General features: G+C 53.2%; 1 protein-coding gene across 3 annotated transcripts in view; it reads left to right on the forward strand.

Annotated features, from left to right (window-relative positions):
* APLP2 (amyloid beta precursor like protein 2) overlaps window positions 1-24,019 on the forward strand; it is an 80,695-nt gene extending 56,676 nt beyond the window's left edge. Inside the window, exons 4-17 of one of the 3 annotated variants that reach the window (XM_004453232.3) lie at window positions 2,250-2,362; window positions 3,059-3,267; window positions 4,364-4,548; window positions 5,516-5,683; window positions 8,521-8,651; window positions 9,488-9,562; window positions 10,745-10,903; window positions 11,685-11,813; window positions 15,072-15,171; window positions 17,082-17,234; window positions 21,364-21,449; window positions 22,094-22,168; window positions 22,433-22,588; window positions 23,825-24,019. In XM_004453232.3, coding sequence (XP_004453289.1) covers window positions 2,250-2,362; window positions 3,059-3,267; window positions 4,364-4,548; window positions 5,516-5,683; window positions 8,521-8,651; window positions 9,488-9,562; window positions 10,745-10,903; window positions 11,685-11,813; window positions 15,072-15,171; window positions 17,082-17,234; window positions 21,364-21,449; window positions 22,094-22,168; window positions 22,433-22,588; window positions 23,825-23,926 — 1,841 coding nt within the window. In that variant the 3' untranslated portion in view covers window positions 23,927-24,019. Of the gene's footprint in view, window positions 1-2,249; window positions 2,363-3,058; window positions 3,268-4,363; window positions 4,549-5,515; window positions 5,684-8,520; window positions 8,652-9,487; window positions 9,563-10,744; window positions 10,904-11,684; window positions 11,814-15,071; window positions 15,172-17,081; window positions 17,235-18,562; window positions 18,610-21,363; window positions 21,450-22,093; window positions 22,169-22,432; window positions 22,589-23,824 lie in introns of those variants that run through there. The other 2 variants (XM_004453234.4, XM_071212426.1) reach the window with 2 other exon arrangements.
* Window positions 24,020-24,868: the final 849 nt, after the last annotated feature.

Consider the following 24,868-nt stretch of genomic DNA (forward strand, 5'->3'; position numbering starts at 1 on the left):
TGCGCAGGATGAGCTTCAGCTCCTGGGTCAGAGGACCCTGTAGGGTGCTGCGCAGGATGAGCTCCAGCTCCTGGGTCAGAAGCACCTGGGATGCTTGTCAAATGCAAATTAGTGTCCCACCTTAGGCCTAATGAATGGGATTCTCTAGGGGGATAATCCAGTGACATGTATGTTTTTTAATGAAAATTAGACACTTTTAGGGTCATCAAAATGTAGAGAGAAGGATGCACCTATCCCGTAAGCCCTGTTCCCCAGCTGTGGCAATAAAGGGTTCGTGACCACTCTTGTTTCATCTAGAGCCCTACTCCCAATTTTTCATAAACAAATCACAGACACCATTTTTTCTGTTAACACTTCAGCATGTATTTCTAAAAGACAAGAATTTATTTATTTATTACAGCAGTATGTATTTCCCCCTATTTTTTTTATTTTGGAGAATTTTATTTTTTATTTATTTCTCTCCCCTTCCCCGCCCCTCCCTCCCAGTTGTCTGTTCCCTGTGTCCACTCGCTGTGTGTTCTTCTGTGTCAACCTGCATTCTTGTCAGCGGCACCGGGAATCTGTGCCTCTTTTTGTTGCATCATCTTGCCGCATCAGCTGTCCGTGTGTGTGGCGCCACTCCTGGGCAGGATGGACTTTTTTCGTGCTGGGTGGCTCTCCTTACGGGGCGCACTCCTTGAGCATGGGGCTCCCCTATGCAGGGGAAACCCCTGCGTGGCACGGCACTCCTTGCACGCATCAGCACTGCGCGTGGGCCAGCTCATCACACGGTTCAGGAGGCCCTGGGTTTGAACCCTGGACTTCCCATGTGGTAGGCGGATGCTCTGTTGAGCCAAATCTGCTTCCCTATTTCGGAGAATTTGTAATAGTGACTTCCTCTTTAATTCTATCTAGATTCTCCAATTTTGCCTTTACTTTATCTCTGTCCATATATGTTTCATATATATATATATATTTTTTTTTTTTAAGATGTATTTTTTATTTCTACCCCCTGCCCTCCCCTGCAGTTGTCTGCTCTCTGTATCCATTCGCTGTGTGTTCTTCTGTGACCGCTTCTATCCTTATCAGCGGCACCAGGAATCTGTGTTTTTGTTGCGTCATCTTGCGTCTGCTCTCCCTGTGTGCGGCACCATTCCTGGGCAGGCTGCACTTTTTCTTTCGCGCTGGGCGGCTCTCCTTACGGGGCGCACTCCTTGCGTGTGGGGCTCCCCTACGCGGGGGACACCCCTGCGTGGCATGGCACTCCTTGTGCGCATCAGCACTGCGTGTGGGCCAGCTCCACACGGGTCAAGGAGGCCCCATCCATTGGGCCAAGTCCACTTCCCTCTTATATTTTTGTTGTTAAATCATTTGAGAGTAAGGTGAGTCTCCATGACAGTTCACCTCTAAATACTTCAGCTGTTTCTCCTAAGAACTAGAGCATTTTCCTACATAAGGACAATGCAGTTAAAACAATTTTGATATCCCCCAAATATCTCAATAATGCCCTTTATAAGGTCCTTTTGAAAATCTGAGATACAAACAGGGACCACACACAGATGGTGTCTGATCTAAACCAACGCCTATATATATATATATGGTTTTTTTTTTGTTTTTTTTTTTTAAGGAGTCCGGACTCTTTCTTGTTTAGCAGATTATTCCAGGTTTTGGGTTTGTCTTATAGTTTGTTATGATTAGGTTTGAATTACACACTTTCGGCAGTGTGGGTAATGTGTTCTTCTCTGGCATCGTACATGTTGTTTTGCCCATTGTCAGTGACATTAAGTTGATCGTCCGGCCAAGGAAGTGTCTCGCAGTTCCCGTGGTCAGGGCACCTTTTCCTTCTCGTGGTCAGTCGCCTGCTGATTATCCCTGCCTGAATCAGTTCCTAGTGGCAGCTTGTCTTTGAGCGGCGCCTTGAGGTCCACGAAGGGCTGAAGAGTCACCCGTACTTCAGTGGAGCACCCAGTCTCAGTCTGTCATCAGAACAGGCGTAGGCAGAGCGGGGCAGGTGTCCACGAGGGGTCGGAGGCTGAGGCACGCGGCTCGGGGGGTGGCAGGGGTCCTGGAGCCCGCGGGGAGGGCTGCTCGGCACGCGGGCCTCCTGGCGCTGCCTCTTGGAGCCGTGGTGTCCCGCTGGCCCTCGGCACGAGAGACGCTGCTCCGGTGTCCGAGTGCCGACAGCCACCACCTTAGCCGGCCTCCCCAAGGGTCACTGTCCCCCTGAGCCCACGGCACGGTCTGCTTCTGACCAGACTTCCCTCTTCCAGTGGGCGAATTCGTAAGTGACGTTCTGTTGGTTCCGGAAAAGTGCGCGTTTTTCCACAAAGAACGGATGGAGGTGTGTGAGAATCACCAGCACTGGCACACCGTGGTCAAAGAGGTAAGGGGCTGGGCGGGGCGCCGGAAAGGGGAGGGGGCATGTTGAAATTCTTCTTCCCCCCTCATCTCTTCAAAGTTCGCAATTACTTGTACCGTCTAACTTAAACACACCGAGGGGTGGGGCGGGGCAGATACTTTTGTAGGGAAGTGCTGGCTCCACTGCCCTGAAGTGGGTTAAGCAAGAGCAGCGCACTGCCAGCACCTACGCAAGAGCACTGTGCTGGCTGCCAGGCTCCCAGCACCCAGGAAGTAGGGCCAGGACGCGCCTGCAGGCGGGGTCGGCGGCACTGCGTTCTCGCGGAGGAGAGCGCCCTCGTCTTGTCTCGTGCGTGCTGTTGACTCTCGGGTCGGTCTTCTGTGGTCCGATTCTGAGTACTGCCTGCTTCCGATGAATAGAAATTGTTGGTGACCACCTTTATGCGGTGTCAGTTATTTCTAGAAGAAACTCCCTTCTCCTTAATTTTTTTTTCCAACTTTGGGCTTTCATGATCCTTGACTCGTCTGGCATTAGTTAAGTAAAAACGTGTGACTCTTCTTAAGAATACTAGCGTCACAGCCTCGGGGGCAGAAGCCCGTTCCTGAGGGAAAGCTCTGCCTGCTTATTGCACCAGCGTTTGCTCGGGGGCAGGCCGGGCTCGGGAGCGTCTGGCCCGCTGGCTGTGGGGCGGGTCCTCACGTGGGTTGGGGTCTCTTGCAGGCCTGTCTGACCCGGGGAATGACCCTGTACAGTTATGGCATGCTCCTCCCCTGCGGGGTGGACCAGTTCCACGGCACCGAGTACGTGTGCTGCCCGCAGACGAAGGTGGTGGGGGCCGCTGTGTCGAAGGAGGAGGAGGACGAGGAGGAAGAGGAGGAGGAGGAGGAGGAGGATGAAGACGAAGAGGAGGACTACGACATTTATAAAAGGTGAACGCTCCGCCCCAGCCGGAAACCCGGCACCTGCCTGGTAGCGCCCCTCCAAGAGGCCGTGCGCTCCAGGAGCCCGCCATGCCCAGAGCCTCGCTGAGCACGGGGCCATGGCCTCCGCACCGCCCTGGGCCGCGCCGCCTCCTGCAGGGGAGCCTGCCGTGCCCAGAGCCTCTCTGAGCACGGGGCCATGGCCTCCACGCCGCCCTGGGCCGCGCCGCCTCCTGCAGGGGAGCCCGCCGTGCCCGGAGCCTCGCTGAGCACGGGGCCATGGCCTCCGCACCGCCCTGGGCCATGCCACCTCCTGCAGGGGAGCCCGCCGTGCCCGGAGCCTCGCTGAGCACAGGGCCATGGCCTCCGCGCCGCCCTGGGCCATGCCACCTCCTGCAGGGGAGCCCGCCGTGCCCGGAGCCTCGCTGAGCACGGGGCCATGGCCTCCGCGCCGCCCTGGGCCATGCCACCTCCTGCAGGGGAGCCCGCCGTGCCCAGAGCCTCGCTGAGCACGGGGCCATGGCCTCCGCGCCGCCCTGGGCCGCGCCGCCTCCTGCAGGGGAGCCCGCCGTGCCCAGAGCCTCGCTGACCGCGGGCCCCGTGGGCTTAGCACCACCCTGGGCCGCGCCGCCTCCTGCAGGGGAGCCCGCCGTGCCCGGAGCCTCACTGACCGCGGGCCCTGTGGCCTCCGCGCCGCCCTGGGCCGCGCCGCCTCCTGCAGGGGAGCCTGCCGTGCCCAGAGCCTCTCTGAGCACGGGGCCATGTTCTCCACGCCGCCCTGGGCCGTGCCGCCTCCTGCAGGGGAGCCCGCCGTGCCCGGAGCCTCACTGACCGCGGGTCCTGTGGGCTCAGTGCCACCCTGGGCCGTGCCGCCTCCTGCAGGGGAGCCCGCCGTGCCCGGATCCTCGCTGACTACAGGCCCCGTGGCCTCTGCGCCGCCCCGGGCACCCACCCGCTCCCCCTCGGCCGACGCAGCCGTGCCGGGGTCCCACAGTGCGGTTAGACGGGCGCCCCTTTGCTGCCTGCTGGTGTTTCTCTGCGGGGGAGGCGGTCGCTGCCGTGTAGAGGAAGCCCACCCACCTTCCTTTCTCGTTGTGGTCGCCAGTGAATTTCCGACGGAAGCGGACTTGGAGGACTTCACAGAGGCGACCGTGGACGTGGACGAGGAGGTGGTGGAAGACCGCGACTACTACTACGACACCTTCAAAGGGGACGACTACGCCGAGGAGAACCCGACCGAGCCCAGCAGCGCCGGCCCGGCGGCCGAGGAGCTCAGCCACGACGTGCAAGGTAACACGGGCGGGCGCCCCCCTGCCGACTGCCCCCTTAGCGCGCCGCCCTCTCGCACAGAGGTAAGGAAGGGGGCGCTTCTGGGCCCTGAGGCGACCCCCACCCGCCAGCGCCCAGGGGTGCCCCGGCGGGCCCAGGGAGGGCAGGGCTGCGGCAGGAGGGTGCGCCACAGCGGGTTAAGGAGACAGCAGATGCTGGAGAAGGTTCTCCCTCGCTGGGCCGGAAGGTTTTCCTCGAGGAGACCCTCCACCCCCACCTCCTTCACACCTGCCAGAGCACTGCTTTCCCTGCATGCAGTTCAGCCCGTCGGTTGCCGTGCTTGTCCCTGAGAAAGACGTTTGTAGCTGGCAGGCTGACATCTGATGACGTCCTAGTGAATGGAATTTGTCTTTGCAATTAAAAAAAAGAGAAAGGTCGTGACAGGTCCAGAGCCGTTTGTGCACAGCCCCTGCTGCTTGTGCATTTAGCTGTACAAGTTTGTGATTCACCCCTGGGAACCCTCTCCAGGCTTTCCAGGAGCATAAGGGGTCTTTACCACTTACGGGGTCACGGCTTTTCACCCACACTGTCCTCCAAAGCACTGGGATCAACCCAGCGGGCAAATACACAAGCAATGAGATGCAGATGCCTTTTTAAGTCCATCTAGACTCCAGACAGTGCCAAGAAATTACTTTCAGGGCCTAAGTGTCCCTTTTCACACAAATCCTCAGAAATGCCTGACCTTCCCGTTGGCAGGGTTAGCTCGGCCCATGTGGTCAGGTCGTCCAGGATGTCACCAGCACTGCCCCCGCCCCCTCCACCCCTGCCCCCTCCATCCCTGCCCCCTCCAGCACTGCCCCCGCCCCTCCACCTCTCCACCCCTGCCCCCCCCCCAGCACTGCCTCTGCCCCCCCCCCCACCCCTCTGGCCAGTAGCCTTGTGCAGCCCCCGCCTCCTCCCCGCTGACGCTCTGACCGTTTCCACACAGCTGTCTGCTCCCAGGAGGCGATGACGGGGCCCTGCCGGGCCGTGATGCCCCGTTGGTACTTCGACGTCTCCAAGGGAAAGTGCGTGCGCTTTATATATGGCGGCTGCGGAGGCAACAGGAACAATTTTGAGTCTGAGGACTATTGTATGGCTGTGTGTAAAACGATGAGTAAGTCCCGCCTCTCGCTGGCTCTGCAGCAGCCACTCTGTGTCCCGCGTGCTGTCCTCTCGCGGCTGTGTCTGCGTGGCTCGCCCTGCTCCGCGGGCCCTCGCCGCCCGCCGTGCTCCCCCATCTGTGTGTCCCAGCTCCGGGCTTGGCTGTCCTTTGGGTGTAGCTGGACGACTTCTCCGTGTGCCCGTTCACGTGTGTGTCTTACGGCCGCCGGGCCGGGGCTTGCCCTCTCACCCAGCCTTGTAGGCCGCAGGCTCCTGGCCGCCTCGCTGAGAGGCAGAGCCCGGGAAGCAGGCTGTGAGCCGTGCTGGTGTTTGTGTCTGGGCTTTGCTACTCCTCCTCTCTGAACTACCCTATCGCTGCCGCTGTGGTGCCGCCGGCTCCCCAGGGCTCCCCAACGAGGTGGCCCGGCTGTCCGTGTGTCCAGTGAGCATGCTTTGTGCACTCTAGGGAGCTGGCTCCGCAACCCGCAGCTTTGGTTCTTTGTTTCTCAAAATGTTTTGGCAGCGTGAGATTTAGAAGGTGAGGGGGTCTTTGTTTGCGTGGTGTTGGGTCCCGGAAGCAGCTCAGTGGCTGGCTGTGCTGGGTTTAGGCCGGGGGCAGGCAGGGAGGCGGTCCTCCTTTGAAGACATAGAGCCTGGCAAGTCGCAGTGGCAGCGGCGGGCGCCCGTGTTCTGGGTTAGAGTGACCAGTGGCGGTCTGCTCTGAAGGCCTTTGGCCATAGCTCCTGGTGGCTTTTCATTCAAGCGCCCTCCCGCTCCCTTCGCCAAAAGATTTTAGAAATCCGTGGAGTACCTTTAGCACTCTTACGCCAGCTGTTCCTCCTATGGAAAGCCTGCTTGTATTTGTTCTGGTTGAAAGGGGAAAAAATATGGGGCTTCAGGCAACTCTGGGTGGCAGAATTCTGGTTTATTTCGGAAAGATTCAGAGATGACAAGGATGATGCCATTCACTATTTAAAACCACGCAAACGAAGGGTCAGCAGACACCGTTGAGTGTTGCAGCCTTAGGAGCCAGGGACCTCACGGTACTGAAGGGCTCCCCATCTCTACATGAAGGAGCGAGTGAGAGTGGAGTGAGAGGCGGGGAAGGGATGCTGTCCAGAGCAGGAGCAGCGGGCACGTCTGCAGTCCTGTGGTTTCCTGTCACAGTGGGGGAGATTCGCCGCCCAGCAGCCACGCATTCTCATACTTGGGGCACCAGCCCCAGTGCCTGGGAGGCTCAGAACCATCCCCACTGCCGTGGTCAAGCTCGTGTCCCTCCTCAGGGGGTTCGGGGGCCGGGGTGCTGGGCTGCGTGCGGTGGTTTCCCCATGTGTGGAGGGGTCCTGGCCTGGGGTCTGAGCCCTGCGGACTCGGAATCCACCTCCAGGTGTCCCGCCCTCCCTCTCCAGGGAAGGCAAGCAGCTCCGGGTTTGCGTCATCATCACACAGCCTGGAAAGGAGAACCACAGGCCTCACCTCCACAGCCCCAGCCGTGCACTGCGGGCGGGTCCCTGCAGGTGGCATAAGTGGTGGCACTTGGGGGACTCAGTGCTGCGAAATTTTCCTTTACTCAACTTTTGAGCGTCATGGGGAATGTGCCTCGCTAAGCTGTGTATTCCGGTTTAGTCAGTCTTGAAAGTGGGTCATTGAGATCCTGTTTACACTTGGGAGTATAATACTCTTCACAAGATTTAGTTGTGGCTTTTACGTTTATTTAAGGAGAGGCAGTAAAAGATTTCTAGCAGAGAAACTTTGGAGTGGCTTACTAATTTATAGCTGTATTTATCAGTTACACAGTTGTTTTCCTGTTGTGTTAAAATTACACAGTTCTGGAAATTAGAGGAATTTGCTACTGAACTAAAATTAGCTGAATTTTGGTATTTGTTCTCCACCTAGCTCTAAAATTATGTCATGATACAGTAAGTTGTTCAAGTCAGTTAAGTGTCATTCCTTAGCTTGGGGAATCTCAAATGAATTGGGCTAATAAGAGTTCCCATAGGTATTTCTTGGGAAGTTGACTAAGTAAACTTGTCATCCCAGTGCTTTCCTTTTTGATGTCAATCTCCGTTGTGCACGTGTTCGTTTGCCTGGGGCCAGTAATAGTTTATGCTCTGCTAGCCATGAAGAGTGTTTTGTTTAATGGATTTTGTTCTCTGTGTAATGTCCTGGGAAGACCAATCAATGTGATGGATCGAAAAGCCCCAAGTATCTTCACACTCATTGCAAGGTGTCTTGGTAAAATAGAGCATCTTCATTTGAGCCTTTCTATTGGGGGTGGTGGTAAGAGTCCCGTAGTGATACTGAAAACTGAAAATCACAGCCACAGTGGTTTGGACTTTTTCCACCGAGCCCGCAAGCAAAGTACATGCAAGTGACCAGTCCCCAGGTACCTTACGACCTAGAATCGACCAGAAGAGAGGCGTTCCTTGGTCATGGAGAGTTCGTGGATGTGCCTCCACGGGGTCTGATTTCAGCCCTCATCTCTGTTGCTATCAGCGATAAGCAAGAAGGGAGTTATTGTTTAGGTTTTAAGTTTCAAGAGCTGAAGGGAAGGTACAGAAGCAGCTGCTTCTTCTCGACCTGAAGTCCTAAGTAGCTGCCTCGCTGGTGCCAAAGCCGCCAGGTGGTTGACCTACCAAGGAGCCGCGGCCCGATAGGGCGGCTGATCAGGAGGGAAAGAAGATGCTCCCGTAGGCGGTCTAGCCAGGTGGAACCCTGCCGGGCAGCGGCACCCTGTACTCGTGGCCTGGGGCAAGACATGGCACCCGACTTGCAGGCCCGAGCTCGGGGTTCCTCCTCTGCTTTGGGCCTCCCCCCCAAAGAGAACTTCCTCTTGTCGTCTTGTTTCAGTTCCCCCGACTCCCCTGCCAACCAATGATGTGGATGTGTATTTTGAGACTTCTGCAGATGATAACGAGCACGCCCGGTTCCAGAAGGCTAAGGAGCAGCTGGAGATTCGGCACCGCAACCGCATGGACAGGGTATGCCTCGGCACCTCTCTCTATCTGCGTGGTAATGGTTTTCTCACTGAAGAAAAGGGATTCTGCTCCCATCATCTTGTGACTGTTGGGGAAGGTGAGGCCGAGGTGTGGTGAGGCTTCCAGAGCCCCATCTCCAAAATAACATTATGACCCTTTGGTGCTTACGCTGGCCCAGGCTTGGTGCTAAGCCCTTCCAGTTACTTTTACATACTCATTTTTCTTTGCCATGAACTCAGTTTAAAAAAAAAAAATTTACTTTAAGAGGAAACTTTGTTGTAAATAGAAAACCAGTATGATTTGCCAAAAGAGGAAGGTAAATGAATGCCAACGTGTCATGTGTCATAATAAATTCTAACTAAATTAGCTATTCCCTGCTGAAGGTTCTGAGTCTCAAGAGATGTTTTCCTTAAAAAGAATTCTAAGAGAAGTGTTTGCAATTGGAGCGCCCAGGGGCAACTTTCTCCACGAAAAGAAAATGGGGAAAGGAGTCCCTTGCAGCGTTGGTTCCTGCCAGGCCTGGGACCGCCTAGCATTCCACTGCGCTTTTGCGTTGGGAGGCGCTCGCTATTTCATCCCATTCCGTTTCATTCATTTCAGTTCCGAGGGGTGTTGACCCCATTTCTTGGACGAGGAGACTAAGGCCCAGAGACTCTTGAGTAACTGCCCAGGGTTATCTAAGCAGGAGGTCACGGAACTGGGGCTCCACTAGGGTCTTCTTCGAGGCCTTCGTGTGGACCTTCCCAGCCCCCCGTTCTTAGGGGCCGCGGGAGGCGCAGGTTCCTTTGCCATGCTCGGTCAGATGTTTCAGAGGACTGATGGTGTCACCTTTGTTCTAGGTAAAGAAGGAGTGGGAGGAGGCCGAGCTTCAAGCCAAGAATCTCCCCAAAGCAGAGAGACAGACTCTCATTCAGGTGAGACGCCTTCTCCCGGGACAAGACGGGCTCAGCTCAGCCACTTAAAAATACCGTCCGCGCCAGGTGCACAGGAAGCTAGAATTTGACACCTGCTCTTAGTGTAGGGCTTAGGTTACCAGGAAGTGCTAACGGGCCTGCTTTTCTGTTTCACCTCCCACTCGTGTAGAAGGAAAGCAAACACCCCACCAAAGCACTCACAGTTCATGCCAAGAAGGAAACTTAGCTCAGCTCTGCTGGTTGGTTCCACTTTCCTGGCAAACGTCCCCTGTCGTCTTCATTCTCAGGTCATGGCTTGTTTTTCAGCAGGACTGAATTTTTTTTTTTTAATTTCTTATTTATTGAAAAGTCAGAGGTAGAAAATGAAGCTCTCCAACACAAGCTCATCTCTAGCTTTGTTAGAATGTTCCTCAAAATCGAGGGAGCAAACTGTGTTGCCCTTGGCTAGAAGCAGGGGGGGGGCATTGATCGGAGTCAGGGACTTAGCGTTTTACAAGACTGATGGAGGGCTTCAAACAAGTGGTTACGAGTGAAATCAGCTGGTTTGTGTTTCTGTTGAGCCAAAATCTCTCTCGTGATGTTAACACTTTATTGGAAGACCTCTGCATTTTTGTCAGTCACCTAGAAAGTCTATTCCTAGTCTTTTAATATCTTTGTAAGTTAATGTGGCATGTGCAGGACCATTTAGTTCTACAGCCTTAAACTCTGCTATTAAGCCTGGCCAGGCACCTGCCAGATAACGTGCCCTCCGTGGCATGAGTGTGGAGAGTCAGTGTAACCTGGCACGTTCCTGGAGGATAGTTCAGTTGATCCCTGGTGGGTCCTTGGGTCCACTGTTTGGAAATCAGTCCTTGCTGCAATGGGGGTAGAACAGTATTCCTTCTCTTGTAGTACACACCACAAAACCAGGCGCTAGACATGCAGCCCTAATGATTTCCATTACAGACATGCTAAGGAATCCTCAAACTCAGATTCCGCTTGTTCTCATTAGATAAGAAGTAATTGTCCTGGCAGAAACTGGATAAAGTGTGCCTTGACCCCGTCCCTTTCTGAAAGTCTCTGAACCCATTACCTTCTTGCACGGGACCGGGCAAGGAGAAGCATTGCACCGGGGCCTAAAAGTCGCTTTCCTAGACTCCCCAGAGGTGGTGACTTCTAAACCGGTCCCCTTTCTTGGCTCAGCACTTCCAAGCTATGGTGAAGGCCCTGGAAAAGGAAGCAGCGAGCGAGAAGCAGCAGCTGGTGGAGACCCACCTGGCCCGCGTGGAAGCCATGCTGAATGACCGCCGGCGCGTGGCCCTGGAGAACTACCTGGCGGCCTTGCAGTCCGACCCGCCCCGGGTGAGTTGCGCTCGGAGCCGAGTCTGTGATGAATTGTATCCTCAGCGCCACTGTCCTTGGAGAGGCAGGTGCGGGAGGTGGGGGCGCCGCGGGGGACCTGTGCGGCTGTAAAAACTGCGATTTTAACGGCGGGTTCCAGCAAGTCTTGAGACTCACAGGCGGTTACGGGGGAAGCGGTATCATGGTAACTGTCTGGGCGCAGAGTCGCATCGCTTCATGCCCAAGTAGACCACCTCCCACCTCTGCTGTGCAAGTATCTTGCACTAGAAAAGCATAACCTCAGGATATTGGTTGTCAATTATGCAATCGTTGCCTTTTGTGTGTGTGCTAGCTTTACTTTAAAAGAATAAAAACCTGGCTTCCATGGATGAAGGCTTTTGAACCATTTCCAGTCTAAATAAAATTACGAGGACATGGGTAATTTTTATTGAGTCTTATGCTAGGGTCCCTTGGCTCTAACCTGCCTTGGAAAAGGAGGATTTTTGTGTCCTTCTTGAGTAAGCCAGTGAAGGCTTTCTCTGGGTGACAGGAGCCTCCCCTGCTTGTCATTAAGGCTGAGCTAGGAAAAGAGAGCAGACCGGAAGAGAACAACGGGCCAGAGAGTCGGAAAAAGCCCTGTCTCTTAAGGAGCCGCTCCAACTCCGGGACTTAGTTTTTGGCATTTACCTGGAAAGGCGGCTTCTTGCGTTGCATTCCTAAGTGACGTTTTAAACCTTCGTTTTTCTGCCTCTCTGCGATTCTCTGGTCTGGATTTTGAAGCCGCTGTCCCCATCTCTTGCAGCCCCACCGCATCCTGCAGGCCCTGCGCAGGTACGTCCGTGCGGAGAACAAAGACCGCCTGCACACCATCCGGCACTACCAGCACGTGCTGGCTGTCGACCCCGAGAAGGCAGCCCAGATGAAGTCCCAGGTAGGTGGCCGGGCGGGGGCTGCCGAGGGCACTCCCCCAGGGGATGCTGCTCGGACCGCTGGTGGGGTGAGGGGCTAGGGGCTAGGGTTCTGCTTAGTTTGTAGAAAACGGTTTTCGATTTCCGAAGACATTTTGACATGAGTCGGTTTTTGCGAGGACACTGTGTACTATTTATTTTATTTTATTTTTTTATTATCTTTTTTTAAAGTTAATAGATCACACAAAATGTTACATTAAAAAACATAAGAGGTTCCCATATACCCCACTCCCCATCCCCCACCCCCATCTTTTTTTTTCTTTTGTTTTTTTTTTTAAGATACATAAGTCACCAAAAATGTTACATTAAAAAATATAAGAGGTTCCCAAATACCCCACACCCCCACGCTCTTCCCACATCAACTACCTCTTTTCATCATTGTGGCACATCGGTGCATTTGGTGAATACGTTTTAGAGCACTGCTACACCACATGGATAATAGTTTTTTGAAATATCTTTTCCGTGCTTTTTTATGTTGTGTACTTTCTACCTCCGCAGTGTTTGAAAGTTTAGGAATGCATTGTTATATCGAAGAGATAAGTGAATTTCTAAGCACATTTTTATACCAGAATGTATTTCTGATTGCTCGTACCACCTGAGCTCACAATTGAAATCCTTTTCTAGGCAGATGTATCCATAAAAAGTAGTCGCTTTTCTCCTTTTGTGCAGTGCGGCTTTCGTTTAGACAGACACTTTCATGCTCCAGGGTTCTTGTCCCGTACCAGCCTGCTCTCCAAGTTTGTTTCTAGTCCCTGCTTCTTCTGATTTCAGTATTGTCCATACGTTAACTTGAGTTTTCCTCTCTGTGTTCATAGAAGATGAACTTGCCTACAAGACTGCTGGCTTTCTTTGAAACCAGAATGTCTAGTATATTTTAGTCTATTAAGTAGTTTTCCTGTACTTACACAGCTGATCTTACCTGACTTTTTCCCTGTATTGTAAATACAGTGCTGTGCCCGTAGTGGATACCTAGTACGCGTGGAATGCACAGAGGCTTGGGCACTTACCTGGCATCCAAACAGTCCCCTTCCCCCGCCTCCCAGCTTCACACATGTGTTTGTGTGTGTGTTATGATTGTAAGGTATTGTCCCTGGAGTCCTGGGAATTTTGGAGCTGAGTTTATTGCCCCATTTGTCGAACATCTGCCTACTCTCCATTTGCCAAACCCCGTTCCAGCATCCAGTGACACAAAACCTCAAGCGGTTGCGTGTCCTCCGACAGCTCACTGTCTAGTGTAGAATTAATTATATTAACTGTTAATATAAGATGAAGAGAAACTGAGTTCACCTTAGAAGATGGATGTTTTGAGGAATGAAAGAATACAGGCTCCTTGTGAGTGGGAAGGATGTGGAGGGGAAGGGCCCGGCGCTGGGGGACTCGTTTTCAGCTGCCTGGGGTAGAGGAGAAGGAGAAAGGAGCAGGAGAATCCAGGCTGGCCTCCAGGAAGCTGGGGTGGGAAAAGGCATGCCTCTTGACAGGGGTTAGAGCTTTCAGGTCTGCTTGATTTCCTTCAAAACATCATCACGTTCCAACTTTTCGTTGAAAACACTATACTATTTGTGTTGTATTTTATAGAAAAAAATAGCCTGTTTTGTGGGGCAAAGAAAGGAAAGAAGGGCTTTGATCTGTTTCATGAATTAAAAACTAGAGAATGTTTACCCAGAAGCAAGACGAAGGTCACAGCAGGGCACGTGGGAAGTAGTACCTCCACCTCAGGCAGGGCCCAGGGAGAGAGAACCCAGCTCTGCTCTGTGATGGTCACTCAGCTGCTCCAGGCCTGTGATTTGAGGGACACTTGGCTTTGAATCACATTAACCTTTTGCCTGTTGTTTATTCTAGTCCTTATTTTGTTATCTAAACTCTAGGAAAATTTGAATATATTTAGCCCCTTAGAGCGCATGCCACCTCTGGTTGCCTGGATGTGATCTGGAGCTTCTACCCCCTTGTAACTAGCTCAAGGGTCCACTCTAAAGGCACTAATTTCCAGAATCCCACCCTCTCGCTCTCATTCCCTGTGGGCTTAGGAACTGCTTTTCCCACACAGCTCCGTAAATCAACCGAAGAAGCGCAGCAGTGTCAACACACGCTCAACTGTGGGTGCTCAGCTGTGGGTGCTCTGTTCCAGTCTCCATTTGCATTTTTCCGCACAGGCACTCAGTCTTGTGCTTTCCCATCAATTTACTTGATTGACAGAAGGGCTGATATAAAATTAAATTGCTTTCATCCTGGCTTTTAAAGGTCAGAGAGAAATCAATCTATGGTAAAAGCTTCTTTGCATTAAAAACTTTTTTTTTTAAAATCCCCATTTGACCCTTCCTGGACCTGGAACCCACATAATTAGTCCACTGGCTCAGAGCTCCCTCTTTGGGGGAGCTTGGTAATGGCAAGTCTTCCCAGGCCGGGGTACCTTCACCTAGAACCACACGCGAGGGGGATCCTTGTGTCACTGGGTCAGTTCCTCACTGAAAACTTTTCAAAATAAGTGACCAATCTTAATGGCTTTTTTTTTTTAGGGGAATGTTTGCATTCAGAAAAGGTGGAAGATCAATCTTCCCCTTGCCGCCCCCTTAATATCAGGTTTATAATTTATAGCCCAGGATGAATTTTTGGAAGAACAGATTAATTCGAAATAGAAATAAAATAATTTATTATTCGCCACGATAACCATTCTTTAGCACTTGCATCAAGTAAAATCCACGAATGAGCTCTCTTCCCCCAAATCTGCTTTTTTAGCTAGGGTTTTATTCTCTTTACCCCGTTTGTGGTTTTTGTTTTCCGGGAGGCACTGGGGTTGAACCCAGGTTCTCGTACATGGGAAGCAGGCACTCAGCCAACTGGGCTACACCCACTTCCCAGCCCATCTTTTTACGAGTGGTAAAAATTGACCAACTCTCCCTCCTTTTGCGCATCAGAACCTTACTGAGTGCCTGTTGTGCAAGTTAGGGCTCTTTTTATCTCACGTAGCACAGTTAGCATGTCATAGCAAAGGCATGTCGGGAACTGGCTGAGAAGAAGCTCCCGAACGTTCCTTTACCTCCAAGCACTCTGGATGAATGAGCAGACCACCGAGGGGTGCCGTGTGCAGGCCGAGCACAGAGACTCCAGCGGCCAGTGGCTGCGGTGTGGGGGTCAGCACTTGGCTGCAGCCCGTTGCTTGCTGGGCTTTGCCCACGGGGCCGCCCGTCCCCAGGAGCCGGCCACTAACACATCTGTGCTTCCAGGTGCTGACCCATCTCCACGTGATCGAGGAAAGGAGGAACCAGAGCCTGTCCCTGCTCTACAAAGTACCCTACGTAGCCCAGGAAATCCAGGAGGAAATCGGTGGGTACACCGGCTACTGAGTGCGTGTCAGATCAGGCTGCCGTGCTGAGGCTGGGCCGTGACAGCAGGGCAGGGGAAGAGAGCAGGATGAAGGAAAGCAGATAGTGTTGGGCATTAGCAGACTGCTGGGTCGGAAACCTGCAGCTTCTGTGGCTAGGTCAAGGAAGCGACCTTGGACAGATGTGCTGGCTGCAGAGCCTGGTGTTACATCAACCTTACACGGTTACCGGAAGAAAATCTGGGGTGTGAGCTTCCAAGAGACTGCAAAGTTTCCATTTTTTCCCTGTAATTGCTGATGTCGTTCAAGGTACCCTATTTTATACACATTCTCACTTCCTCTCCCTCTTCTGGTCCTCCTTGATCTTTCGTTCAAGTATTATTGAGTTACAGTAAAATGGTGGCAAGCAGTGTCTCACGGGGCTCATGTAGTGGGAGGGAGACGGCAGTAAAATACGAGAACCAGCGACTGACTCTGGTGGGGGCCGTGGCGCGGTGGAGAGTGGCGGGAGGCGGGGGCCGCCGCCTGGGGACAGCCGCTGAGATCCAGGCAGTGCTACGACCACGCAGAGACGGCGAGGGGAGGCGCGGCCGATGAGCCCCTGGTGACCCGGGGCCTGGGTTCAGCTCAGGCTGGTGTGTTGGCGAAGTCGGCATGGCGAGGACACAGCCAGGGGGAGATGAGGCCCGAGTAGCCTGGGGCCACGTCAGGAGACTGCAGCAAAATCGAGGCTTTAATTCTAGGATAATGAGAAGCCATTAGAGTGTTTTAAGTTGGAGAGGGATGAGATCCAAATGATGCTTTTTTTAAAAAAAGTGAATTTTTAAAAAAATCATTTGGTTGCTGGGCAGAGAGTTGATTAAAATTGGAAAGCAGCCAGGAGACGATTATTAAGAAAATCCAGGAGAGAGATGATGGCAGTGTGCACCAAGATGGCCTTCGAGAGAGCTGTAAAGGGGCTTTAGGAGGGAGGGGGACGGGCTGCGCCAGGCGTGGGCGAGGAGGGTGTCCAGGATCACGGCTGGTGGTGGAGCAGCTGGGTGGGCAGGGCTGCATTTCACTGAGCTGGGGAAGGGCATGTGTGTCAGCCAGCCAAAGGGTGTAGATACAAAATACCAGAAATGGGTTGGTTTTTATAAAGGGGTATTTATTTGGGGTAGGGGCTCACAGATACCAGGCCATAAAGCAGAAGTTATTTCCCTCACCGAAGTCTATTTAGAGCAAGATGGCTGCCGACGTCCATGAGGGTTCAGGCTTCCTGGGTTCCTACGTTCCTGGGGCTTGCTCTTCTCTGACTTCAAGGTTCCTTTCTTCCTGGGGCTGGCTTCTCTTTCCCCTGGGAGCTTACTTCTCGGCGCTCCAGCTTAAGTCTACAGCATCAAACGCCAACATTAAAAGCCCCCAACTCTGTTCTTTGCCATGCCCTAATCATAACTCAATCATGCCCTGGTACAGATCAGATTACAAACATAATCCAATATTTCTTTTTGGACTTCATCAATTCCAACTGCTACAGTGTGCTTCTACGTGCTAAGTTAGAAGTTGCTGGTGGACGTTCAAGTGGACAGTGAAGTGGGCTTTGGAGATACGAGCCAGAGGTTGGGGCAGTAGATGCGTGAGTCGTGGTCCATGGATGGTGTTTAAAACCATACCGTTGGGTGAGACCACGGGAGCAGAGTGTGCAGTAGAGAAGAGGGGGTGCCAAAGATGGAGCCCTGGGGTCACTGCGGTCCCGCTCCAGGGTTGGGGGTGTCTCGGGGGGTAGGCCCAGCCTTTTGGTGAGCTGCGCCCCTCGTAGCCAGCCCACAGCTCGCCCTTGCACTCTGTTAGCACGAAGTAGCCTCTGTAGACGGTCCTGTGCCTTAGGCGAGACCCCCCCGCAAACCTGGCCCCCCGTGTGTCTGCTTTGCAGATGAGCTCCTCCAGGAACAGCGGGCAGACATGGACCAGTTCACTGCCTCCATCTCGGAGACCCCCGTGGACGTCCGGGTGAGCTCGGAGGAGAGCGACGAGATCCCGCCGTTCCACCCCCTCCACCCCTTCCCGTCTCTACCCGAGACCGAAGGTGGGTACGAGCGACAGCACAGCTTCCAGGCGGCTGGGGGAGGTGGGTGCAGAGAGAATCTTGAGCTCATTTGTGTAAATCTGCTGAGCTGGGAAAGGTGGTTTCCCTGGTAAGAGGCAGGCAGGGAAGGGAGAATCGACTTTCTGAGCACCTACTGTGTGCCGGCCACATGCTCAGTGCACTAAGTGTTGGCTGGAGCTTCTCTGCTGAGCTGGTCCCATTTCATCTGTTGTGTAGTTGGATGGCTCACAGCCCTCCGTTCTCCCGGTCTCGTCACCCGGCTGCAGCCCATGGGATAACATGTGGAGTCACTGTGGCTTCAGTAGCACTTTCATTTTCTGCTGTGGCATTGTCTTTTCATGACCTCCTTGGGAGGTGACTAAGGGAGAACCCGAGGAGGTCACAGAGCCAGTCGAGGTCCACAGATGGGTAAGAAGCCGTGGCCTGGCTCCTGGTCAGGCATGCTCTGCTCCCGTGCTGGCTCCTCATGTCCAAAAGTATCTCTAAAAGCTGGGCATCTGTGCCAGAAATAAACAGGCTGTGAGGCGGGTGCCCTGGGACCAGCAGGTGTTGTCAGCGCCTGTCACTCACCTGCCGCTGCCGAGGGGAACAGCGGCCCAGATAGCGAGCGGCCCCACAGCTGTCGAGCCCCGGTTCCACACTGGCGTTAGTGCAGCAGCTTACATGGGAGATAAGCCGGGAGAGCAGGTTCAGGAGGCCCCACGAGGCCGGTCCATGACTGCCCAGAGTCGGCCCTGCATGGAGAGTCTGGCTCTGAGCCCAAGGCAGCAAGCCACGCGGTCACTGGTTCAGCTGTGTCGCTCTGGCCAGCTCTGCCCCCCGAGCTCGCCCTCCAGAGGGCAGCCTCGACGTGGTCAGCCCGCCAGTAACCACAGGGCCAACCAAGCCCCAGCGCCGAACCCCACAAACCCCGTCCCCACAGCGCACGGGCCAGCCTTGTGCAACTGCCTTGGGGGGCATCTCGGACACACCTGAGCTAGGACCTCCTCTCCTGTTGGCAAACGACAACCTGCTCTCCCTCCGATGTTTGTAGAAACAGCATTGTGGCCTGAGCAAATAATTTGGGAATCACCAGACTTCCCCGAAAAGGCCAAGACAGACCAACTTCTCCTTTCTATCTTACCAGCTACCTTGCAGTGTTTCGCTTTGGGCTTCACTGCTGGTTTGTCGATAGGATGTTTTCAGGCACAGTTTTTAAGGAAGAACACTCTCTGTTCATGTGGTAGAGAAATTGTGAAAGAAGCCATTTTCTTTCTTAATCTCCTCTTGTGCTGTTTTGTTTTTTCATTGTTTTTCCTTTCTGCTAGACCCTCAGCCGGAGTTGTACCACCCATGAAAAAAGGTTGGTTTCCAAAGCTGTTCCTTTTAAGACCTCATCCCCCTTCACTTCCTCTGTGTCGGGAATTTCATTGTTTGTTCCATACCATCACCTCATTTTCAAACATGGCCAGGCATGGAGCCGGGGCCCCCATGTGCTGACAAGGTACCCCGCCTTGTAGCACCTGGAGTGGCGGTTCCAGCAGCATCGGTTACAAGGTGGCCATCCTGACTCCTGACGGGACGGCCAGAGAGCACGAAGCAACCACAAGATGCTTATACAGATTCTTTTAATCTGGGTGGATTTTTAAAAATACCCAGTGTCATCGCTGGTGTGGTCACAGGCAGTGGAGTCTTCTGCCCCTTCTTTTTTCCCTTTCTTTTTAGTGCCCTCTGCCCTTGGTCTTTCCCAGTTGTCCTGTGTTCCCTGGCTTGTTAGCATCCCTCCAACCTTTAGAAGCCTACAGATGAAACAAGCGAGTGAACACTCGCTATAACGAGCCTCCAGTTTGCAAACCGAGTGAACGTTACGTAGAACGTTCCTGCTGCGTACTTGTACGTGGTCTCATGTCATCACGAAGCATCCCTCTTGGGTGGGCTTCTAGAGTAAGCAGTTGAAGCAGCCTCGGAGCTGACATGATTTGCTCGCGAGTCTGGGGTCGAGGAACCAGAACTGAAGCTCACTTCCCTCTGTCTTCCAAGGCCATCCTATCTTGAGCGCGTCAGATGCCGGTCTCAGTTGTTGGATTCTCCTGGCCCTTGGTTAGCCCACCATCTCTAGAATCCCTGTGGATAAGGTCACACATTTCCTGACTCTTAGCTACTGTGTGTTTTTTGGGCTTTTGGGCTCTGGCAGATTGATTACCGATGGACTGAGCCAAGCCCTGTTCCCTGGATTAGAATCGGCTTCTTTTCTGGTTTGTGCCCCACCTTGTTCTCAGCACATAATAGTGCAAGTTGAATCTTCTAAAAAATCCCTTAGATATAAACACTTCATTTTGTTCTGCTTGGCTGTGCCCCTCGTGCTAACATTCCTTTGAACTGCACATCTCAGATGTTTCCAGGTAAAGATGAGGTTTTTAGAAGTTTAGCTGGGTTCTGCCCTTGTGTCAACTTTTAATAGTTGGACTAACTTAACCATTAACCACCTTTTAGTCTCTTGAATTGTGAATTCCATAAAGCTGTTCTGTTTTTGGCCATAGTTAAGAAATACATTGACTCTACCACCAAAACAGCCTGAGAACAGTCTGGACTCTGGGGGTGGGGCTTGAAATTAGTTGGTGCAATGCCATGTTATTTTTCTAGTAGGATCCTGGCCTTCTAAGGACATAACCTTTAATAGTCTGAAAAGGGGAGAGAAGAGAGATGGAAGCCGCTCAGTACTGGAATTTATTGGGCTTGATCCTAGCACCCTCATGAGCCAACACCTTTCCAGACTCTTCTTCCTCAGGTAGTCGCAGTGCTGCTGCGGTTCCCCCAGACGTCGTGCCACTGCAACAAACAGCCAGCCCCGACTTAACGTACCCTAGAGTCCAATCTGAATTAGGAAAAAAAAAATTTACACCGTTTTTGGCCGCCTTATAGTGACTTAATGCAGCATGCATTAGCTAGCCTGCAAGCTGAGCAGCTGCGGTGTCTGTTCCTGATTGGTCCAGGTTCAGAACGAGTCCATTGTGCGCCGGACCGCGTTGCTGCGATGGTCCTCGGGTCACCCCTGCTTTTGACAGGCGGACAGTGCGCTGCTTTGCCTCACATCTGAATCTTACTCACCTTAGAACACCGACTGGTGTCGGGTTCATCTATTTATAAAAGGTTCAGATCGTAGATGTTTATAGGAGACTGTATGTATCCATTATTAATAAGCTCCCCCGGTGGCTGGGAATCACATGCCTCGGAGCTAAAAATACAGAAGGTGCCCTGCCCTTCCTCCCGGGTGTGTGCTGGGCCAGGCACGCTCGCACTTGGGCCCGAGCGCGCGGAGCACCACGCTCCGGTGACGCTGGCTCACAGCTGACCTTGACGTGGGCAACGCTGCCGTCCTTGTTCTGTTTATAGAAAGGTTTCTTTCCCTGCTGTTAGAATTCTCCGCCTTATGGAACGCTCCCTTTTTGCTCGTTGTTTAGTACCCGAATAGGATGTGGTGGTCTATTATCTCTGCACTCCACTGTTTTCCTGAGGGGGTAACAGTCTAGTGGGAGACACAGAAGAAGATCAGTACCGACCAGCTGATCCTAAGCCTGAAAACGTGTCCAAAGAGGAGCTGAAGCGTCAAGGACAAATAGGGCTTTGGGGGAGGCGGGTATTCCAGGCAGAAAAACTTGCCTGTAGGATCAAACCTGATGCTTGTGGCAAATGCGCACCCTCATCGCTGGTGGAGCAGCTTCTCCATCCATTCCCAAGGCCCCGGGGCCGCGGGCACTCGTGACTTCACGCAGGGCGTTACTTAGGTGTCTCTCTGTGCTGGATGCCTTTGGACTCAGCTTCTGTTTGTCTTAAAATAAACATTCTCTTCTGAAGCTTTGCATTCCATGTATCCAAGCCGATGCCGGTCAGTCCTCCCTCTTCCTTCATTGTACCCACTGGTCCTCTGGAAAATGCCTGCGTCATCTGTCCTTCTAGAGCTTAGCACGTCCTCAAAACGAGGGGCAGAGGAGCGGGTTGAGTGGGGCGTTGGGCCGGGGGCTCCTGCAGTGAGCGGCCTCCCTGGCCCCGGGAGGGAGGTTCCAGCCTTCGTGAGGTTGGCGTCGGCGCAGCCCGTCCCGGGAAACTGAGCTCTGCTCTCTGTCCGCAGGCTCGGGCACAGGAGAGCAGGACCGAGGCCTGATAGGGGCGGAGGAGAAAGTGATCAACAGCAAGAATAAGATGGATGAGAACATGGTGAGCCCCCCTCCCCGCCCCTGATGCTCTGATTCTGAGCGTAAATCGAGTGGGTGGTGTCGTCTCACGTGCTCTCCAGATGAGCCGCCCCAGGGTGGAGATGGGGGGGGCTCGAGCCGCTCCCCCCGATCTGTCACGGGGTCGAGGGAATAAAGAACTCTTTTCTTTAGCTCATTTCTGGCTACACAGTCCAAGGGGAAAATACCTTTGCAGCTAAAAGCAGGAATGCAGTGTTAGAGGCCATTTTCAAGGGGTCTGTGGTTTAATTATCAAGTCGGCTTGGGTTCTTAGACTGCCTTATGTTTGTACCTGCAATTCTTTTAGAATTTTCCATCACTTTCACTTCTGGATCACTCTCGACTGAGTTTGATACTTGAACTTGGCCTCTTGGGAACCTGCCCTGAAATGTCTCCCCACGACCTTACCTTAAGGGGGACACAGCAGAGCCCCCAGAGGACCCATGGCTGTTCAAGACCCTCGCGTCCATCCACACTTCCTCTTGACCTGGGGGGGTGGTGAGGGGCTTAGCTCCCAGGACAGAGCAAGCAGGTGGTGGGTGTTCCCCGGGTGTCGGCCCCCCCCCAGACCCAGACGGACGAGGGTGGAGGCAGGAACGGTGACACCGAGCCTCACCCCCGTTCCAGGTCATCGATGAGACTCTGGACGTTAAGGAGATGATCTTCAACGCCGAGAGGGTCGGCGGCCTCAAGGAGGAGCCGGTAGGTGCCCGCGCCCAGCGCTGCGGCCTTCTCCTCCCGCCTTCCCGTGGACGCGGCGCCGGTGCCTCATGTCTTCCCCTAGCGAAGGTCCCCCTCCCCGTTTTCCCGTACAATCTGGGTCAGGAAAGGAAAGCGAAGGTCTCCACGTAGTTGGGGGCAGTGGGCGTCGCCCCGTACGGAGGGCGAGCCGGCGACGGCCAGGGCCTCATGTCCACGTGTCAGTGTCGACGCTCACCGGGCCTGGCGTCTGCTCTGCTGTTCCAGGAGTCCTTGGGGCCGCTGCGGGAGGACTTCAGCCTGAGCAGCAGCGCCCTCATCGGCCTGCTGGTCGTCGCGGTGGCCATCGCCACGGTCATCGTCATCAGCCTGGTGATGCTGCGCAAGAGGCAGTACGGCACCATCAGCCACGGCATCGTGGAGGTGAGGGCTGGGGGACCCGCTGGTGGGGGTGCGCGCCGAGCGGCAGGCAGTGTGCCCAGCAGCCCTGGAGCTCAGGCGCCTTACCTTCTCGAGCACTGCATGCGCTGCCCTCATCCGTTAGGCGGCTCTCAGAGAGTGGGCCGCACTCTGGAAATGGGCCGCAATGGCCCGTCCCGAGGGCTCTGGCCAGCCTTTAACTTGGACTTTGACCACGAACGTCTAAAGTCGTGAGAGCATTTTATTCTGCTGAGAGCAAAAACCATTTTCGCAGATTATTTTAGTGCTTCCTTTTTTCCCGGGGATGTTGTATTTGGGAATGAACTGCTGATGTTCTTTTTGAGTGGGAAGGAAAGCAAAAGGAAATGGAGAAACAGCAAAAGCAAGCTGCTTCTGTGCTGTCTTCTGCTGATCTGCAATCAGAACTTCTTGCCACTTACTTTTTAGTTGATGGCAGCAAAAGTCCAAATTCCCTGATTCTAGAATATAAATACAGTAAGGGCCATAGTATGCTTTGGGTGATTAGCTCGGGTGTGCCTTTACCTGCATGGGGACTTGACCTAGTTGTAGAACCTTCAGTGGCAGAAGAGGGCATGGAGGAAACGGCAGGGTCCAGCTCCCTGTGGTTAAGTGATCACTCTCTGCTGCCCAGATGGGAGTAGCAGGTCTGAGATCTGCCTGTCACCGTGTGCTGGGAAATTCGTGGACTTTTCTTTTTTTAATTAAAAAAAAAAATTATCCACCCCCTTGCTGCTTGCTCGCTGTCTGCTCTCTCTGTCGTTTGCTGTGTGTTCTTCTGTGTCTGCTTGTCTCCCTCTGTTGCGCCCTCCTGCTACGCCAGCTCCCCACGACAGGAACGGGCTGTCAGCTCTCCATGTCGCACAGGCCAGCCTGCCTCCACGGGGAGGCCCCAGGACGCGAACCCAGGGCCTCCCATACGGTAGACGGGAGCCCCGCTGATCGAGCCCCAGCCGCTTCCCCACTGGACTCTTTTCTCCTCCTTGGTCTAAGCTTTTTAGGACTCCAGCTTTCAAAAGCCTCACTTCCTTTTCCCCTCTTTGTTCCTCTCCCCTCCCACATCCTCACCAGCCGCTCCTGCTCACGCCTTTCAGCGTCTACCCAGAGGGGACCCAGGGCTGCCTTTGGTCCCGAGGGCCTCACAGCAAACAGCTTGGGTCTCCTGTGCCCCGTGCTGCTCCCTTTCGAGACACTGACGCCTCCCACCATCTCTTCCTCCAGGTTGACCCAATGCTCACCCCGGAAGAGCGTCACCTGAACAAGATGCAGAACCACGGCTATGAAAACCCCACCTACAAGTACCTGGAGCAGATGCAGATCTAGGTGACGGCCAGCGTTTCCCTGCCAGCTGGAAACGGCGGCGCAGGCGGGCGGGAGGCGCCGCGCCTGGGATCGGCTACCGAGGCAGCAGTTGCTTATAGTTGGATCCTTCTGCATTCCCACCAGCAGTGGATGAGTGTTCCCTTATCTCCACATCCTCTCCAGCATTTGTATTCTCCTGTTTTTTCATAGCTGCCAATCTTATGGGAGTAAGATGGTATCTCATTGTAGTTTTGATTTGCATTTCCCTGATAGCTAGAAATTTGGAGCATTTTTTCATGTGCTTTTTAGCCATTTCTATTTCTTCTTTGGAGAAGTGTCTGTTTAAATCTTTTCCCATTTTTTAAATGGGTTGTTTATCTTTTTATTTTCAAGATATAGGAGTTCTTTATATATACAAGTAATAAGTCTCTTATCAGATATATTGTTGCCAAATATTTTCTCTGATTGTGTGGGTTCCCTTTTTACTTTCTTGACAAACTCCTTTGAGGTGTAGAAGGCTTTAATTTTGAGGAAGTCCCATTTATCTATTTGTTCTTTTGCTGCTCGTGCTTTTGGTGTGATATTCATGAAGCCATTTCCTATTACAAGGTCCTGTAAATGTTTCCCTACACTGCTTTCCAATATCTTTATAGTTTTGGCTCTTATATTTAGGTCTTTGATCCATCTTGATTTGATCTTTGTATAAGGTGTGAGATGGTAATCCTCTTTCATTCTTCTACATATGATTATCCAGTTCCCCAGGCATCATTTGTTGAATAGGCCATTCTCTCACAGTTGAGAGGGTTTGGTGGCTTTATTGAATATTATATGGCTATAAAAATGAGGTTCTATATGAGAGCTTTCAGTTTGATTCCATTGGTCTGTGTGTCTCTCCTTATGCCAATACCATGCTGTTTTCACTACTGTAGCTTTATGGTATGTTTTGTAGTCAGGAAGTGTGAT

This window comes from Dasypus novemcinctus, chromosome 27 (genome assembly GCF_030445035.2).
Source record: "Dasypus novemcinctus isolate mDasNov1 chromosome 27, mDasNov1.1.hap2, whole genome shotgun sequence".
Lineage (NCBI taxonomy): Eukaryota > Metazoa > Chordata > Mammalia > Cingulata > Dasypodidae > Dasypus > Dasypus novemcinctus.